Source organism: Nestor notabilis, unplaced genomic scaffold (assembly GCF_000696875.1).
Source record: "Nestor notabilis isolate BGI_N333 unplaced genomic scaffold, ASM69687v1 scaffold5275, whole genome shotgun sequence".
NCBI classification, from domain to species: domain Eukaryota; kingdom Metazoa; phylum Chordata; class Aves; order Psittaciformes; family Psittacidae; genus Nestor; species Nestor notabilis.
Window position 1 is genome coordinate 53593 of NW_009929687.1, and position 18130 is coordinate 71722.

Here is an 18130-nt window from a genome sequence, read left to right on the forward strand (position 1 = left end):
CGTTTGAAAACAACTTCAGAAAACTCAAGGCAAGGCACTGCAGTCTGAATCAGAGTTTTGCAGTCTTTTTGTGAATAAATTTTGTAAATATGATCTTTAAGATAATGTATTATATATATGACTTTTGTAGGTCACTAACTCATTTTTGCAGAGTTTGTGAAGCTAAATATTTAACAACATCGATTTCTGTAAACTCAGTGTAGTTGAGGTCCAAATAGAATTTTTTTGGTTTTAATTAAATTTAATGACTTTGCAGCTGGGTGACTTCAGCCCACATCTTTCTCTTCTTTGGTCTTCACCACTTCATTTATTTTTACATCTTTAACATATAGCTTTTTATAAAAGACCAGTTGTCAAATGCTTTCTCCACCTGTGAGCACTTTGTTACATTTCTTCTTACATAAGGCAAATTGACAAAAAGGCTCTGCATTGTGAGGTGTTCTGACTTGTCATGACAGTCATGTCTTTCTAGAGTATGTTGCCTTTTCAGTTGATGAATCTGGATTGTGTCTTTTTTTGGTCAGTTTTAATGAAATCTAAATGTTCTTCAAGAGAGGTTTGTTGCAAAATACCTGTTGTTACATGATGTCCAGAAACCTATAAGGATATTAAGCTGCGCTTTATTTAACCAAATGTCTGCACCTCATTGGATTGTTCTATCATAATGAATGTATTTTCTAAGCAGGTTTATCTCATATCAGTATTTAAGTCTGGTTACAAATGTATTCCTATTACTTGCTCTAATAGGTTCCCCCAGCCCTCTATTTTGGTTCCTTGATATGAAGAGCCCTTTGCAGTTTTTTCAGTTTCAGGCAGTTCCAACAAGTCAAACCTCTAAACTTCCATGAGGGATGACCCAGAAATGCTTAAGATGTGTGGTGCTTTTGTTCTTTTGTTCTCTTTAATGGAAAACTGACTTCTTGCAAACGAGTAAAATAACCTAATCTGAATTCTTGATTGTTTCTTCTTGGACCTGTAAGCAAGAGGTGGGTTTATTGCTCAGCATATTCAGTGATCTTCCATTTTAACTAAGTAATTTTAACTACAAATATGCTCCAGAAGTTCATCCTTAGCACACAGCCAGTTGTGTTCCAAAGGGAATGTAGATTCAATCACTTTATGCAGCCTTGTCTCTCTGCAGTTAGTACTGAGTATATAGCTTAGGGATAGTATTTATTTGAAACCTTCAGTCCAATTCATGTGGTTTTTAATGCAAAACTTTTAAAAGCCTAAGGAACTTTTATCTTTCTTATTTCGTAGAACATATCTCTTTGTTAAGTGCTGCCTACTGAAGCTGAAAGGCAACAATCCCTTGCTTTTTATATCAAATCAGAGTAGAACAATCTTTATATTTTGTAGTTGTTCATGATATTGATGGAAACTACAAATCCCAGTTGCTTTCATCAGGTGAGCTCTTAGACTATCTACTAATTAATACATCCTGCCCTTCTAGTTCTTTTTAAATGAGTGATTCTATTTATACATCTCTGTATAACTGGTACCTGACTGCTGTTGGAATCATCGTTTTCTCATCTGTGTTTAGAATGTTGGCGCTTTCTAGTACCTACTTTTTTGCTGAATCCAAAGATTTTTAGTTTAAACTTGATTAAGGGTGGGGAGAGGGGCATTTCTAAAGTGCATCAATGACATCGTTCTTGGCAGCATTGATCCTAATATGACAGCTAGCTGGAAAATCAGGAAATAAAACTGACCTTGAAAGCTGTTGACATTTAATCTCTGCAATTCTGGTTTGGTTCTATAGCAGCAGATTCTTCTGAATGTTTTTAAAAACCAACCTGTGTAACATTCCTCACCAGTGAGAGGACAGTTAGCAAGGACAGCCACCTCTGGTCACTGCTGCCTCATGAGCATCGTCGTGCTACATGTCTCTGCTACTCTTTTGGTCACAGAAACATGTTTTTACAGAATTCATGTGTCGTGTTGTTTTTTCCAATCTTGGCCTAAAATACTGCTTTTAAAGTTAGCAAATCAGGACCATTTTTCCAGGCATAAGACAAAACTATTTGAATGTTGTACCAATCAGCACACGTTTTATTTTAGACTTTCTGTGCAGACTACCAGATGACAGTGATACAGCAAGTATGAAACATGGAATTCTGAGAGCAATATTTAAAAAAATTCTCAGGAGAAGGCATACAGTATTGAGAATTGCATTTAAGTTTAGTTTACATTATAAGTATTGCTTGAAGTATCTGTATCTTTATTTTGCAAAACAGAAAAATCATGGGACTGATTTATAAAAGAGTTGGTTGTAAGGTATTACTGCTCTTCTGATTTTTGTGTTTGGATGTTAATAATAATGTAAATAAAGGTTTCTATTTAAAATCAGAACTTGGTGACGCAGTGTTTTAGCTGTCAATACTTTAAGGCTGATAACTGTATCCTGGAAAGGTCAGAGAAAATCCAGTGCTATTACTGAGGAAAGCTGGGTATAGCAAATGATTTAATTATTTTCCTAGTTGACTGTAAGAGCTAAGAGACTGGCAACTGGACCTTGCACCTACGAGACCCATTTAGCAACTGAAGTTGCATTGACACCAAGTGGAACTTACGTCTTTTTCAACTTAAATAGCAGTCTTCAGCAGAGGTGGAGGAGAGGTTGCAGGTTTCCCCATAGCTTGGTAAGAACCTACCTTTCACTAAATACCAGCTGCACTGTGTGTCCTTTATGAGGCCCAAGGCCCAGTTTTCTCCATAAGGGACATGGCAACTTCTCAGGCTTAATGGGAGCAGCCACACTGGCCATGCAGGACTGTGACAGTCACACTCTCATCACAGGCTACAGGCTGAACAGAAAAAGGTAAGTGCAGATTTGCTTTAATCTAAGCTGGTGTTCTCTGTGCACACTCATGGGAGATGGCAGACAGCACATGCCTTTCTCTGGAAAGCAGCAGAAGTACATTTCTACTGGTGAGTTTAAATTCAGGTTTTTTACTTATTTGTATTTATCTCATCATCCAGCAGATGTTTCTGATAATCTGTGAAATCTGTAACACATTAGAAACAAAATCTATGGCTGGATTAAGACAGACAATCCTATTTTACTTCCATAATTAAAATCCCCCAACCTTGGAAGATATTTGACTTAGATGCGATAAAAATAGAAGCTCCAGCCTAGTTTTACTGTGAAGCACATCCAGTGAAAGACCCCAGTGCCACTTTTTCAGTGAGTTTTTTTTCCTCAGTTCCTAAATTCAAGTAGATTTTTAGTCTGGGGGTGTGGTAGCAGAGATCTGTGTCCCTCATGAAGTAATTCCACTTGAATTTCCTGATGTGCAAAACCAGGAAGGGCTTCAGAATCATTTCTGTGGTGTATCTTTACACGGTGTTTCTAGAAGTGCAAGTTAAATCTGTGTTTTGGAAATAAATACCTTTTTGTTAAGAGTGAAGGCCACAGTTGGTAGAGTCTGTCACACGAGCTTCCTCCTGCATGTGCCTTGAAAACAGCAGGTTAACATGAAAAACGTGTAAGTACAAATAACAAATATCACCTCTAGTGCCTGTACTACAATGTATTTAATAACGTCTTTATGAAAATACTCAAGTAGACTCTGTACACTGTGCTTCTGTAGTAAAATGATGGGGTTTTCCCTTTAAACAGTAACTGTTGTTCAGAACATCTAGTGTAGTTGTAGACTAAACTCTTAACTAGATCATTCTTTCTTAGCTACAAGTATTGGACTTCTTGGAGCTGCCTTTTTAAAAATGAATGTAAAAGTTACACTACTAAGCAAATGCTTTCTCAAAGGAATCGTTTTGGTTTTGAACATACAATATAATATTACCACATAAAAAAACTTCATACAAATCTGAGTTCATTAAAATTTAAGATGTACATTTACTGAATTTTTTCAGTACTTTTATAAATGGAGAAATCCTGAAATGCACTATGTGACATGAAGTAACATTTGGAGAAATGGCGTGTGGGCATTCCACTCTTTTTATTAACAAAATTCTTCACAACCTGAAGGAATTTCTTTTCAAACAGTATATTGAGCAATATTTACATAACTGGCGTCCTGTTAATCAAGATTTTCTCTAATGTTCCTAGAGGTGGCAGTAGGATGGACAAGTAGGTGTGGAACTAAAACGTAGCCTCAGAGGAAAGCAGAGAAATACCATGGTGTTGAATGTTCAATGCTGCTCACTCAATTCAGTTCCTGATTCTCTTCCATGTTCTTTTCCATCATCTCCAGTTAGAAGCAAAAGTGTCCACGTTTTCTAAACATCACTTTAGAGTTGTACTTGGCTTTGAAGTGAAGAATGGTTTAAGTGTACATCCGCTGTCCCGGCGCACACTCTGTGCAGTGGGGCAGGAATCCTCTCCAGGATGTGGCCATGTTTCCTTTGCTGTCAGTTCCTGGATCAGTGTTAGTGGTGTCATCTGAAGTAAAATGCCTTGTGAAACAGGTGAGGTATAATCCAAAGCAAAAAGCAGGTACAATAGGGGATTTCAGAGACCTGTATTTCTGACAGCATTTCCCATCATTTCACTGCAGGTATTTAGTTCACTCACCAGTGCAAGCATTCTATCTAGTTCAGCCTCAAAGTTTATCCAGCCCTCCAGGTCAACATTGTAATTCTCTCTGAAGTCACACACGTTGTCATTTAGTCTGTACATGGACTCAAGTTCTGGCCAGTGTGTATCCTCACGGAGGTGCAGCGGTCAGGGGAGGTTAGCCCTCCCATCCCTCCCACAGCTGTCCTCTTGAAAACAAAACAGAACATGATTTAGTGTGCAATATTCATTCTAGGAGGAAGTAGTTAGATATTTGTCATGGATCCATGCAGGAAAAAACAACTGAAACACACTGTGGACTCCCTATAAAAATTACAGCAGGTATATCACAGAAACAGTCCAACTATATATGAAACTTCACCCTGTACAAAGCTTGTATCTCATTAATTCTAACTTTATTTTGGTTATAAAGCTGGTCTTGTGTCTCTTCTACTAGAAATACAGATACTACCACTAAGTGAGCAAATCCTCTCCGGCGAGTTGGGAATTCCAGACTCTGCCTATTGAGGTACTGGTGCACCTTTTTTCACTGCACAATTGGAGAGCACCTCATCATTTTTAATGAGCTGATGGCTCAGCCTTCTTTTGAAGAGGAGATTCGGAGACAGTAACCAGCATGACAAAGGTCACTTTTTTTCACATCTTTAAATGTGTATCTCACCTTTGGCAAGTTGAGAACAGTATTATCAAGTTTTAAAGGGCAGTAAAGTGAGTAAAAAGCAATCTTAGATTTTAGTATAATGTCAGAATAAAACAAAATGTACAGATCTGTCTTGTAGTCTACTCCCTGTTCTAACTTGCGCTTTGCTGTGGTTGGATAAATAGCAAGGAATACATGATCCTCTTCCTGAGAAATTACAGTTAGTTTGTTCTTTCTGGATGGTGTGAGACCACAAGGCAGCTACTACAAGTCTGCATTTAGACAAAACCAACAGTGGCCTGAAATTTTAATGGCAAGTTAACCATAACTGGGTTCTTCAGCTGAGCATCCACCTTTGCTCATTTGTCCTTGCTCTTGATGCTCCCAGAACACACACCAAGTGCTTTTGTGCAGCAGTAGTTGACTATATGATGGTACTATCATATTTCTTGTATGAATGAGAGGATTTCTCACTTAAGCATTCCAGAAGAAGAGATGATGATGATGTTAGAAGTGGTGCTGCATGCAAGGAGAGAAAGGAAGGGAAGGTAGGTAAGTAAAAGCCAACACTTTCTGTGAACTGCTCCCAACTCACAGTGATTTGGCAGATGATGGTCTCTTCACATCTGGCCACTTTCGACGCTGAAACTGCCTAATTTTCAAGCAGCAAAAGGAGAAAAAGGTTAACCACCACCAAGAACCCCCCCAGCACGACAGTCTGCAGGTGAGGAAAGAAGAGTTTACCCTGAATTTTGACTACAAAGACCAGAACATGCTGAAATACTAAAACAGAAATAGCTCCAGCATTTCCAAGTAACTGGGGTGGAAAGATCTGACAAATGCCATTCCAGGCAGTGTCCAGCCATGGGGCTCCTGATCCCTCCTGAACTCCTTTAGCAGGAAGGTAGTACTTAAAGAATAATAATTTAGTGTACCTGTACTGCTCGTAGCTTCCATCTTTAAGTCCTAGGTGAAATAAAATTAACAGTGTTACTAACCATTGCCTGCAACAGAGTAAGGTAACAGGTAAGACACAACTTAAAACAGATCTAAGAATATTAACAAGTTAACATCCACTGCTATGAGAAATATTCCCATACATGCTAACTGGAGCTTTAATTCTCACATTTAATCCCTTATTCCAGGTAAAAGAGGTTGGAAATTGGGAAAGGTATCTTGAAACTTTTCTGTAAATGACCTTCAGTGGTGTCTTTAGCTGCCAAAAACCTACTGATTTCAAAACATACAGCTCTGTGTGGTGCAGGCTCTAAATAAGACCCACAATAATATTCTGGGCTTTGGTGGACTTGGGTGTTGTTCATTCCTCACGTCCTTCACCTGCGACTCAGCAGTACTCATCACTGAACTATTTCAGTACCATTCTTAATTTAAGAAACATTACATACACAAAGTGAACAAATACAAAAGTGTGAGCATGCAGCCACCAGCCCCAGCAGGACATTACCGGTATAAATAAATACTAAAATCCTTTTGACTGATTCAAGTTTCATAACAGTAAGTAAGAGCGAGCCCCGTCTCCTTTTGAGTGTACTGGGAGAGGCACATACCCAGATCCATGTTCCTGGTTCTTGGATTGCACTGTTTATACCCTTTGCAGCTTCTCAGTTCCATGAGCTGGACGTGCAGTTGATTGAGAATGTCTCTATCCAGTGTATTCACTGCATTAATTAGCTGCAATAAATAGGGATTTTCATTAGTAACTATTGTTCTCTAGTATCTTACATATATGAAATACACGTGGTTTATCTGTGACAGAAGAGAAGCCAAATCATGCTACATTAAATGATTTAGGCCTTCTCTATGTCCTGCACCATTACAATGCCATTTGATCTTCAATAAGGAACAGTGATGTATTTCTAGAGCTGTTCTATGATCAGGTACCTGATACGGATCAGTATTGAGATCAAAATACTCCAAAAATCCAGTAGCAAATTCACAAAACAGGAAGTTGTGGGTCTCATTGATTGTCCTCAGGCACCAGTACGTGTTGTTGTTGGCGCTGGTACAGGCACAGAAAGGGCCCACTGCAAATTGAAGAGTTACAAAGACATGAGCTATACGCTGCTGTCTTTAGCACTGTTTATTCCTTTCTGTTTATGGCATTTACTCATAGACAGTTGGTCTCCCTCTCACTCCTGAGCTCTGAAGCAGAGAATGACTTCTGGCATCAGCTTCTTGTTCTGTGCACACCTCACCCACACAATGTGGCTAATTGAAGCAACATCTTGGCAAGGTGCTTCCCCTGGCTTCTCTGGAAACATTCCAGACAATGAGCTGCTACACATAATTGTCCCATACACAACACCATCTCTAGGTTTTTATTAGCAGTTGGTTTGGCTTTTAACTCCATTGCCTTTTGTGCAAGGATAACACTGAAGCAGATTATTTACTATGAGGAAGGCTGCCTGGCTTTGGCTGCAGAACTTTCACTGGTGACTTATACTAGCCCAGCATCCTAGCCCAGCCTAGCCAGTACCCCCCCCTACCTATTACTTAGTTTCAAGTATCCTTACGTGTCCACAGGGGAGCAGTTTGCCAGTGCTGGTTGTCGTGGGTGAAGCAGGTCAGACCAGGCATGCTGCAGGTGTCGTTGTTTTTTATTCTCTTCAGCAGTTTGCGCAGCTTCTTCTTCCGCCTTTGCTCTCGAAGCAGCCACAGCCGGTCCTTCTCCTGTAGGGCTTTCCTGCACACAGGAAACAGGAGGTCATGCAGCTCTGTTATGCTTGGACACACCGAAAAATAACGAAGCAGATAATAAAATCAGCTGCTCTGAGGGAACCCCCCGAAGCAGTAGTTTTTAATTAAATGGCTTCCAAATGGCTCTGCAATTCAATTGGCACTGAAAAAAAACGGTGAAGCCAAAGGGGCTTATAGGCTTGCACTGCATCTGTGCTGTGGCATCTCCCACACCAGGAACCTTACACCTCAGGATTCACAAGCATTTCCACGTGGGCTTAAGTTCTCTCCCAGGTTTTTGTGTGTTTCTTCTTTTTAATACAGCAGAAATGAAATACTACTGCTTTTGCTTAGTTTGTAACTGGTGCGCATGGACCACATGCAAATGTCTTTGCATTTCGTCTTTCAAAGAAACAGGCCTTCACTTACTTGAAAGGATGAAGACTAGATCCCTTGTGCCTCAGTTTGCTTTTGTGTTTTGAATGGTAACTGGAAAATAAAAACAGCATGGGTGACGAACAGCAGAAAGACAACTGCTCATGTTGGTACCATCCCTTCATACGGCATCTGAAGCAGAGTTAATCCAATGTCACTTCTCCCTTTAATTTATGCCCCATCCCTGGCAGTGTTCAAGGCCAGGTTGGACACAGGGGCTTTGAGCAACCTGCTCTAGTGGAAGGTGTCCCTGCCTGTGGCAGGGGTTGGAGCTGGAGGAGCTGCAAGCTCCCTTCCACCCCAACCCTCCTGCGATTCAATGAACGCAGAGCAGCCCTGCTAGGCTGGGTCAGGCACTTCCGAGCCTTATGCCGCTTTCTCCCCTCAGCTCGTTTGTGCACAGCGACATCTGGTGCTCTAATGCTGTATTGCAATAAGTATCCACAATCCAGCCACAACCTTCAATTTTAGTTGTCCTTGGTTCTTGTTTACCTACACGGGGCAGATAAAAATCAATAGATTTATAATTGTTACAACATTTCCTCAACTGAACAGTCACTGATTAGTTCAGAGGATAAGATGACAAGCTCGCATCCTCTTCCTGTCATTTTCCTTCTAAATGAAAGAATTTAAGTATCAATTGTACTTCAAAGGGTTGATTTTTCCTCCATAGTTATTAGCTGGGATTTCCAGGAAAACTTTAACAAGATACATGGGACTGTCCCAGCAAACAGCAGAGTCTAACCTATTGCGAGCTAGGGAGGCGTGAGCAGACATCCCCAGCCTAGCTGGGTAGCTCTACTGGTTTGGCCCTGCCTCCAGCAACTCTTACAAGATTTGGCAGAAATTTCCCTTCTGTGCAATTTGCAAAGTTAAAAAAAGACAAATCAACCTTAGTCAGTGGCAGCACGTTCTGCCCGATGAAGCTGTTCCTCCCCACACAGATCAGCAAACACAAACCAAGTTCAGTAAATGTCGTTTTCTGAACAGTACGTCAGAATGCAGGAAATCGTCAGACTGAAATTCCCTTCAAAACAAATCCTTTACATTATGAATGCTGCTGGCAGGTTTAATAAAGCCAATCCATATAGGAAATTAACAAACATTATTAGAGAACTAGCTTCAGTCATTTTATCTCGCACACACACACTGGTTAATCCATTAACAAATCCTAAATGCTAAAACTTGATTTAATGCAGTTCTGCAAACACTTAAACATCTATAACTCCAATGATTAACTTAGAATCATAGAATAGTTAGGGTTGGAAAGGACCTTAAGATTGATTTCAGTTGGATTATTCATCTTAACAACGCTATGCACAAATATAAGTGCTTCCTATATTGGGCCTGAGAAATGTAGCATTCTTTAAATTTACTATAAACCATTCACTGTAACAATAATTTCATCTTTACAGTATATATTAAATAAACTTAGTTGTTAATACCAGTTTTGAAAGCAGTGGATTATAAGATCATGTTAACTTTTAGGGGATTTGCCATTTAGAATGATACTGATTTCATTTAAACCCTTTTTGCCATTGGTTTTCTGTATTGGTTGGCATAACCCAAAAAATTATGTTCTCCATATTTTAGTGACCTGTTGCTGAAGCTCTGTTGTAGAATCCACATGGGCCACAACAACCATGTACCTCATGGCTGTAGAGTATGTTGCACCTCCAAGGACTTAAGTACTGTGCTCAAAAACCTCATTCTCTTATACAGAGAGAAGCGGCATCCTAGGAGGTAACACATCCAGCCCTGAAAAACCCAAATGGAAGAAATTCTCCCATCTTCCCACACCATTATTCCATATGCTTTACACACTCTTCTTTTTAAAACAGATCTGTGTTAACACTGCTCCATATTGACAATTTGCCCTTGTTATAAGCAAGATTCCAGGAACAAACCCACAGCTTAAAATAAACTCCTGCCTGGCAGAGGTGGGCCTTGCACTCGTGCTGTGTTCCACCTCCCCCAGAAAGCACTACACGAGAGCGTAGCAAGTAGGCAACCACATAAACCAGGCTCTGATTTCTCCTGTGAAAACAGAAACCAGCAACAGTTGCACACCACAAATGACGACTCTGACGTGCACAAGAAATACCTGATCTTGTTACAATCACACTCTTCCGGTCGCTTCTTCTTCAGGTGACCTCTCACCTCCCTCAGGTTTTTTATTTTATTTTGCAAAGTTTCAATCTAAACCAAGGCAAAGACACAGGTTAGAACAACACGGCCCGATCGAGTCTTATTCTAACCTGCTCCAGCCCATTCCTGTGTCACCAAATGCTTCCTCTTCACTTCCTCCCATGACTCTCACCACTGACAAACAGATTCTCCACCTTTCCAAAAGGGAAGTGCAGCAGGAGGAAGCCTCACTGGCACTGTCTGCTGCTGGGACTGCTGACTGTGACAGCAGAACGTGGCACTGGGAGCACGGGGGACAGCCTCAGGCAGGCAGCCACTCTGGGTTCCACTGCGGCTCCTGCTCTTGTGCTCTACAGCACATTCGCAAGGAGAGAAATACTAGTGACAAAAATGTCAAAGTTTTAGAGGCAGAGTTCATAGGGCAAAGTATCTTCGGGGTCTTCATATTCACAAGCCTAAGAACAACCAATTCCATTCCAAAGTGCAAGGGTTAAGAAAAACACAAGCAAGCAAAATAAATCTAGAAGCACCGAAACCAGTGACGCTCACTTTGCCTTGGGCTCCCACTTGGCAGTCCTGGGGAGCAGGGCTAGTAAGATGTGAAAGAGATCCACATGAAATTTTTCCCAGGATGGGGACACTCAGAAGTCTCTCATTTACCTCACAGGGCTTATGACATTTCTCAGCTGTCCCTTCAGTTGCAGTTCTCTCCTCCACTCAGCATCTTGTCTTCACAAACTTGTAATAACAATTATCTCTGAAATACCTATTCTGAAATCAGCCAGCAAGGTCACAAGGTTCCAGGGGGGTCAAAGACACCAGAGGCAGGCAGACAGACACACAGAGTCCACATGGTCCTGTCAGCCCACAGAAACCCATGATAAAAACCCACACTGAAAAGGCAAAACCGTGAACATCACTGACCTCGTGGTCAATATGAAGTTTATGGTCCTTCCAAGCTTGCAGTGACCTGTACAGATCCGTGTCGCACTGAACGGTGTCGTTCTCCAGGATATAGCACCTTGGCAGGGACAAGCAAACAGTGATTATTATAGTGGATACACACAGACAACATGAACAGCTGGTTTAATAACGCAGCTCCGGGAGAGATGAGAAGCCAGATTGGAAATGACATGCAGAATTCAAACAACCAGTGTTCACTGAGGAGAACCGGGGTGTGCTGCGAGCCAGGGAAGGAGTTTGGGGTTGAGTTGCCATGGAAATTTTTCAGAAGTAGAAAAATTCAAGGAGAATATTCCTATCCAGCAGAACCTTTTGGCTGCTTAATTCCTGGATGTAAATTGTGCTGCACAAAGATCTTGCTTATTCATTAGGCTGTCTACATAAACAATCTCTAGTAACTAGCAAGCACTGAAAGCATTATTCCAAAGCAATTTCCCGATGCATGATTAAATGATGAGGGGATGAGAGGCAGGGGCAAGGATGAAGTGCTTCTTTATAAGATGTGTTACTGCACCACAAGGTGGGGGGGGAACAGAAATTTTGCTGTGTCCTATAAGAGGGATAAAGTTTTTCAAAGGTATTTCCCGACTTCAAAGGCAGAAAATCCTCTGACAATTAATTCCTTATTTTTAATTAACTTCTAATGCAACCCAGGATTTAAATTTTTTTCAAAACCAAAGAGTGACAAACTCACGAACCAACTAACCCCAAAAAGCCCCACAACCAGTCCCAAAACCAACTACTTGACAAGATTACCTGAGAAGTCAACAAACACCATGTGGTGATTTTTGAATGCTTGTTTCAATTAAAGCTGAGCATTTCCAATGCTCCTTTATTTTCCTTACACCACCTCACACATGTCCCACTGCTGCCTTTTCTTCAAGTGTTCTGGGGACTTCTCATGAATTATGCACAAACTTCCTGACAGCTCCTTGTATGGGTTTGGGATTCACCCAGTAAGAGCAGCAAAAAATCAATTTAACTTGTTCCAGAGCAGGAGTATTGATTTATGAGAGCTGAACATTCCTGAGAGCTGGGATAAGAGGCCTAATTCTCTGACAAGAATCTCCCCACTGCATTTCCTCGTATTTGGGACTCTAACCCTGTCAACCCTTTAACAAAGTCAAAGAGAAACCACCCATCTCCACAGAGCAAACTGGCTTGGGCATGTTTTCATGAGCTAGATATTAAACAATTTAATGCACATAATCAATAATGATTGGTGGATATCCTGATAACTGACAAGCAGAATGGTGACTAAACTAATAATGTACAGTTGAAGATACATCAATCCCTAGACTTGCACACTGAGCAAGAGGTTTTTAGCTATTAGAGTGTTCATACAATTCCTGCACCTCTCTACCTGTTCCATTTCCCAGTGCTCCTGGTCTACCCAACTTCATAATACACATTTTCCTTGCCTAGCACTGCCTGCAGAAAGCTGTGAGAGGCTATTTCCTCCCTGAGAATCAATTTGGTGTTTGAAATAGAAATTGGTGTATGAAATACAAAGCAACCAGTGACATGAGACCAGGTCATGCTGCAGTCTGAGCCTTTGCTCCTCAGGCAGGCCAGGGGACCCACTGCACACTGAGGTGTCCATGTCCTCCCTGGAAAGGCACTGCTCAGCTACTGTGGTCTCCAAAGTGCAGAAGACCCAAAAGCACTGCTCTGGTTCTGCGGGAGCTTCATGCCCCTCTGTACATGACAAAGCTAAAACAAAATCAAAAGCTGTTGTACACATGAGAACAGGAATTTTGCAGAAGCTGGACTGGGTATCCAAAAGGGACACAAAACGCTGATCACAAGGTCACAGACCCATTTCTGCAAAGCAGCCACTAAGGCAGCAAAAGCTTTTAGAAACAACATCATGTGTACTCACCTGTGGGTCACTTTTATGAGGTTAGGGGCTGCATACTCTGCAATGCCACCAGTGCCGCTGTACTCCCCCATGTCTTTATCTTCCTCCTCACGAAGAACAGCCCTCTGCATCCTGTGCCTCTTGGTGATGTTTCTTGGTATGACAGGTTGGTATCCATCCTCCAAACCCACGTTATAAATAGCTCCATCCAGCTCAACAGAAACAGAACGAATAGAGCGATTCCGGACATAGCTTGGTTTATATTCTGCATGGAAAAGGAAGTGAAAGGATTAAGAGGAGGAGAAACATCATGTTACAATTTTGTCCTCTTTGTGGTTCTGGGGAGGAACAAACAGCCCATACTGTTACACTCAGAATTAACTGGATGACAAATGGTGTTTCTTGCAGCTGCACTCTGAGCCCGCTGCTCCATTACCTTTTGTATGGATAGATGGATACCCTGGGGCATGAGGAGAGGGCAGATTTAATGCAAATGCACAAGGATGGCCGAGGGGAAAGAAAACGTCCTTGTGTCGTATCACTTTGAGAGCAAACCACCCACAGAGGCTCTGCTCTTCCCCTCACAGTCACTAGATGGCAGTCAGGCCTCAGCAAGTAACGCGTCAGTCACCACTGCAGGGCCTGAGGTCACCCTTACCCAACAGTTCTCTGCTGTTTTCTCCTCTCCCGCGCACTTTGCTCCACACCAGGATTCCTGCAACACTTTCTGAGGTTGTCCCAAGTACTCCCAGTGTTCAGCCTGAGACTTTGCACAATAATATGCTCATTCTTCAAGGTAAAAGGCTTGATTTTTTCAGGAGGGATTAATATCTGAATGTCTTTTATCCGCATCTAATTCTTTTCTTTCCAAGTATGTTCCTGATGTGCAGACCAGTCAGTGAGTTCCTACACAACACACCATCCTCCAGTGCTATTCACTCCCTCCAACTTCGCCTCTGCACTTGCAGCCCAAAGGCAGGACTAAACACTTGCTATGAATTGTCACTACACAGTAGGAGATTCTCACTCATCTTTTCCCCATCACTGCTTCCCAAAGTTCTCTGTCCCAGCCCAAATCCCCAGAGCTCCTCTTCCGTTTGGTCTGGAGTGGTGCAAATATGTATCCTGGTTATGGAGTCTAAATCCATATTTAAGCTTCCCTGCTGGATGACGGGGTCCATCTCTCACCATATTTCCTGCTCACTTCCAATGACTGCTGAGTCCCTCACTACACTAAGCATAATCACCTCATTGCCTGAGACAGAAGTACAGCCTAAATAGCACCACCTCACTTCTCCCTGCCCAGTGCCTGGGTCTCTGCTCTGTACATGAGGCTTGGAGCCATCTAAGACAATACTGGAAACAGTCAAGTCCCGTGGCTCCTCCGGTCACCTCTGCTTTACACAGAGCTGAAACCCACCACACATCTCACCAGACAGGACTTCCTACACACTGGAAGGGGAAAACTCTACCAATGTGCCAAATGAGAAGACCAGTCTTTCCTGCAATCCCAGACTCCACAGAAAAGCCAACTTTCTCTATGAGATAATCTCCCCAGCAAAACAAGCAGAGCAAAAGGAATTGACAAAAGACACATTCATGTCAACTGGAACGCTCTGGCATTAACGCAGAGTGACTTGGTTCAAGAAGCCTCACATTAATTCCAAATGGATCGCAAGGTCTCAAAAGCCATTTTGCAGACTGTGGGAAGAGAAATAAACATCTCCTCCCACCTGAATCTGGTCCAAACACTATATTCTTGTCAGTGCCACACACAGAAAGTGGAATACCAGCTGGATTGTCTGGCTTCGCACATTTTCCACCTGTGGTGCAAAGTTTATTGCTGATATTAAGCCAGGTGAGTCACTGCTGAAGGGAAAAGAAAAAACCCAGCAGACCGGCCCTGTTTCAGGCACCCATTCAGGAAAAGTTTGACTAAATGAGAAGGAAACTCCCATCTTTTCAGAAGTAGAAGGAAGTTCCAAGAAGCTACACCCTAACAATTATATTCAATGTATAAACTCCCATTTCTTTAATTGTTCCCTCATTTCATCTTGTTAAGCTCAGCCAACTAACAATTTACCTTCCTTCCAAGTCTAATATGCCAATCCAGCATGTTGGACCTCAGCAGATAGCTGCAGGGAACTGTTGTCTACACACGTCCCTGAAGAACTGAAGCCAGGGGTTCCTCCTCCTGCACAGACAAACTAACCCAGCCTTCCAACCAACAAATTGGTCTGGAGTGGGGCAGTTCCAGTGAGTCAAGAAGGACTCATCCCAACATGCTCCCCACAGTGCTGACTCAGTGCTGCCCTTAGAACCAAATGCCATCATTTTCAGAGGAAATGGTTAGAATATTTATCAAATCAATACTCATCTGTGCTGGGCTCTCCCACCTGCAAAGTGCACTGCAGGCATAAATACCAACCTCTAATTACTTATTAGTCGATCCTCCCCCAGGTTTAAGTTTTCCTCTCCAATTCATTACCTGGGTACACAGCCCACAAATAAAGCAGATCTGGGGCTGTTAAATGTTTGGCCCAAAGCACCTCTACTCCCTTTTTCAACTTATTAAAGTTTGGCTCTGGTAAACTGTGAGTCGTGATGCTTCTTCCTCTGCTCTTACAGGAGACAGCTATCTTAACGATGGCGCTGCTAAAATGGTGCATCCTCCAAACTGAGTGTGGAGAAATTTAAGCTTAAGCAGGCTGACTACATTTCAGTGCCCCGCACACCCAGTCGTGCCTTCTTGGGCCACCTGACAAGCACATTGGTCTTTGCTGGAGCCTGAAAGGAAGCATTCTGTCCTGGGCCAGATTCTGATACGGTCTAGAGACAAAAAAACACACCTGATTTTTCACCACTACTTTTTGGTAGCATCTCAGGGTTTAACACTATCGAAAGCATGAACTGCAGTATCCAAAATTATTATTGAACTGAATAAAGCAAGGCCATCTTGTATTCTAAACCCATGAACTTCATATCTGACACAAACATGCCCAGCCTTCGGGTTTATATTTAACTCACTCAAGCCTTATTACTTATTTTGCAGCCACCAAATTAATCATGTAACACTGAGATCACTTGGAAATGATAATTCTCTTGGAGATAACTGGAAAGACTGTAACCTACTATAAGCATGGTATTGCACTTTCCCCAAAGCTGGGGCACTGCACAAGACAGCTCATGCTCTTCCCTGTTGACACTTACTCTACTTACATATTTTGGATGTGATGTATTTTCCAGCATCACAGTGATGACAGAATAAGTAAGGATTCTGCTTCCACATGTGCCACGAGGAAAATATCCACCTCCAGCCTCATGAATTCCTGCTTGATGTAATGTTTGTGTATTTTCCAGATTTTTGTAGAGAAGCAGCATTTTCTGATATAGCACCAAAGTAAGATCAGGCACTTTGGAGTCAAAGGTTTGACAATATCTCTGCTGCGCAGAAAGACCGATGAAGGTTCAGAGGTGTATTTTCTTGGCCATTACGTACCTCAGGATCTCTACAAATCTTATTTTGAAGCTGTGTCTTTAGAAATTTCAAAGAGGAAAAAAAAGCCCAAACCAAAACACCTTCTTACATCCAATTTCTCACAACTGCCATTAAAAATTACACTTCAAATGCATTATCTTTAAAGTAACTGATGGGGGTTTTTTTAATAACAAAGAAGGTCATTTTGCTCCAGCATTGAGACCACCTCAAAAGAAAAATGAATGACATGAAAATTGGAATAAAGATGCACGAGCCCCTTTGCACACACTTCTGTTTGTTGTTTACAAATCTGTGTGGCCTATCATCATTTCTTTACATGCAGCTTAATAACTCCTTTAATCACATGCACTTGGTTCATCACAGAAGGAGGAGATTAAATCCATAGCAAGAAAAACATAACAGACCATAAGACAGCCAAAGGCTTTAAGAACTATTACTTTACACTTTCTTCCTACTGCAAGGCTTTGTTTCATCTTTCTTATAAAAATAAAAACATACTAAAGAAAATAAAGATGGTACAGAGATGCAAACATTCCTGACACCTCAACCCAGATATACCAAGCATTAATGCTTATGTGTTTCTAGCACGTTAAAGCTTTGCAGGTAAGTTGTGTGGCCCAAATGGCAGGACCTGACCCTGTGCTGCAACTGGCTTTACTCAATTTAGAAAACACTGTTGCCTGCTAAATGCACCAGAGCACCTGACAATGGGTCTGCACCATCCCTGCATTAGAAAGTAATTATTTTATCAAAACATTTGGTATTCCAGCCTCTCTATCAGCAATTTAGTCTGGTCTTAAGACCACATGTTCTCACTACACATGACTGGTTTTAATCTTTCTGAAAGACCAATCCTCATACCCCCATTAGGGTTTGCAACACGCTGGATGCACCCTGCAAGAAGGGCATCCAATTTAGCTTCCTGCAAATGACTGTAGATTAGAATCCATCAAAATTGCTCTCTGCAAATCCATCTCTATTGTGCATGACAGAACAGAGTGATCAGGGTGTTTCCTATTGCTGTGAGCTAAAGCATTAATGTGGATGTGACCCTAGCCCAGTCTGAAACTTCTATTTTCTGTTTAGCTATTGTTCAGCCTGATGAACAGCATTCCCTGGCACTCAAGGGTCGCTGCAGGCTGATCCCATGCACCCACCAAATTCTGAGTAGCAGACTCCAAAGATGCCCTCAAAACGATGCAACCCAGCACAGCCTGCACTTAATCCCAAATCCCATGGAACCAGTCATAAAAATCCAAATACACATCATAAATAACCAAGTCCCCCCTTACCGTTCACAAGGCAGCGAGCTACCTTTCTCGGTAAGCTGTACAGAAAAGCCTTGGG

General features: G+C 41.8%; 1 protein-coding gene across 2 annotated transcripts in view; it reads right to left on the bottom strand.

Annotated features, from left to right (window-relative positions):
• Positions 1–4697: 4697 nt before the first annotated feature.
• The window catches only part of SULF2 (sulfatase 2), a 59828-nt gene continuing 46395 nt past the window's right edge, over positions 4698–18130 (bottom strand). The window contains exons 11-20 of one of the 2 annotated variants that reach the window (XM_010015099.1): positions 13306–13549; positions 11385–11481; positions 10417–10511; positions 8307–8366; positions 7715–7884; positions 7083–7225; positions 6749–6872; positions 6116–6137; positions 5776–5832; positions 4698–4728 (exon numbers count right to left, since the gene is read on the bottom strand). In XM_010015099.1, coding sequence (XP_010013401.1) covers positions 4698–4728; positions 5776–5832; positions 6116–6137; positions 6749–6872; positions 7083–7225; positions 7715–7884; positions 8307–8366; positions 10417–10511; positions 11385–11481; positions 13306–13549 — 1043 coding nt within the window. Of the gene's footprint in view, positions 4729–5775; positions 5833–6115; positions 6147–6748; positions 6873–7082; positions 7226–7714; positions 7885–8306; positions 8367–10416; positions 10512–11384; positions 11482–13305; positions 13550–18130 lie in introns of both variants that reach the window. The other variant, XM_010015098.1, reaches the window with a different exon arrangement.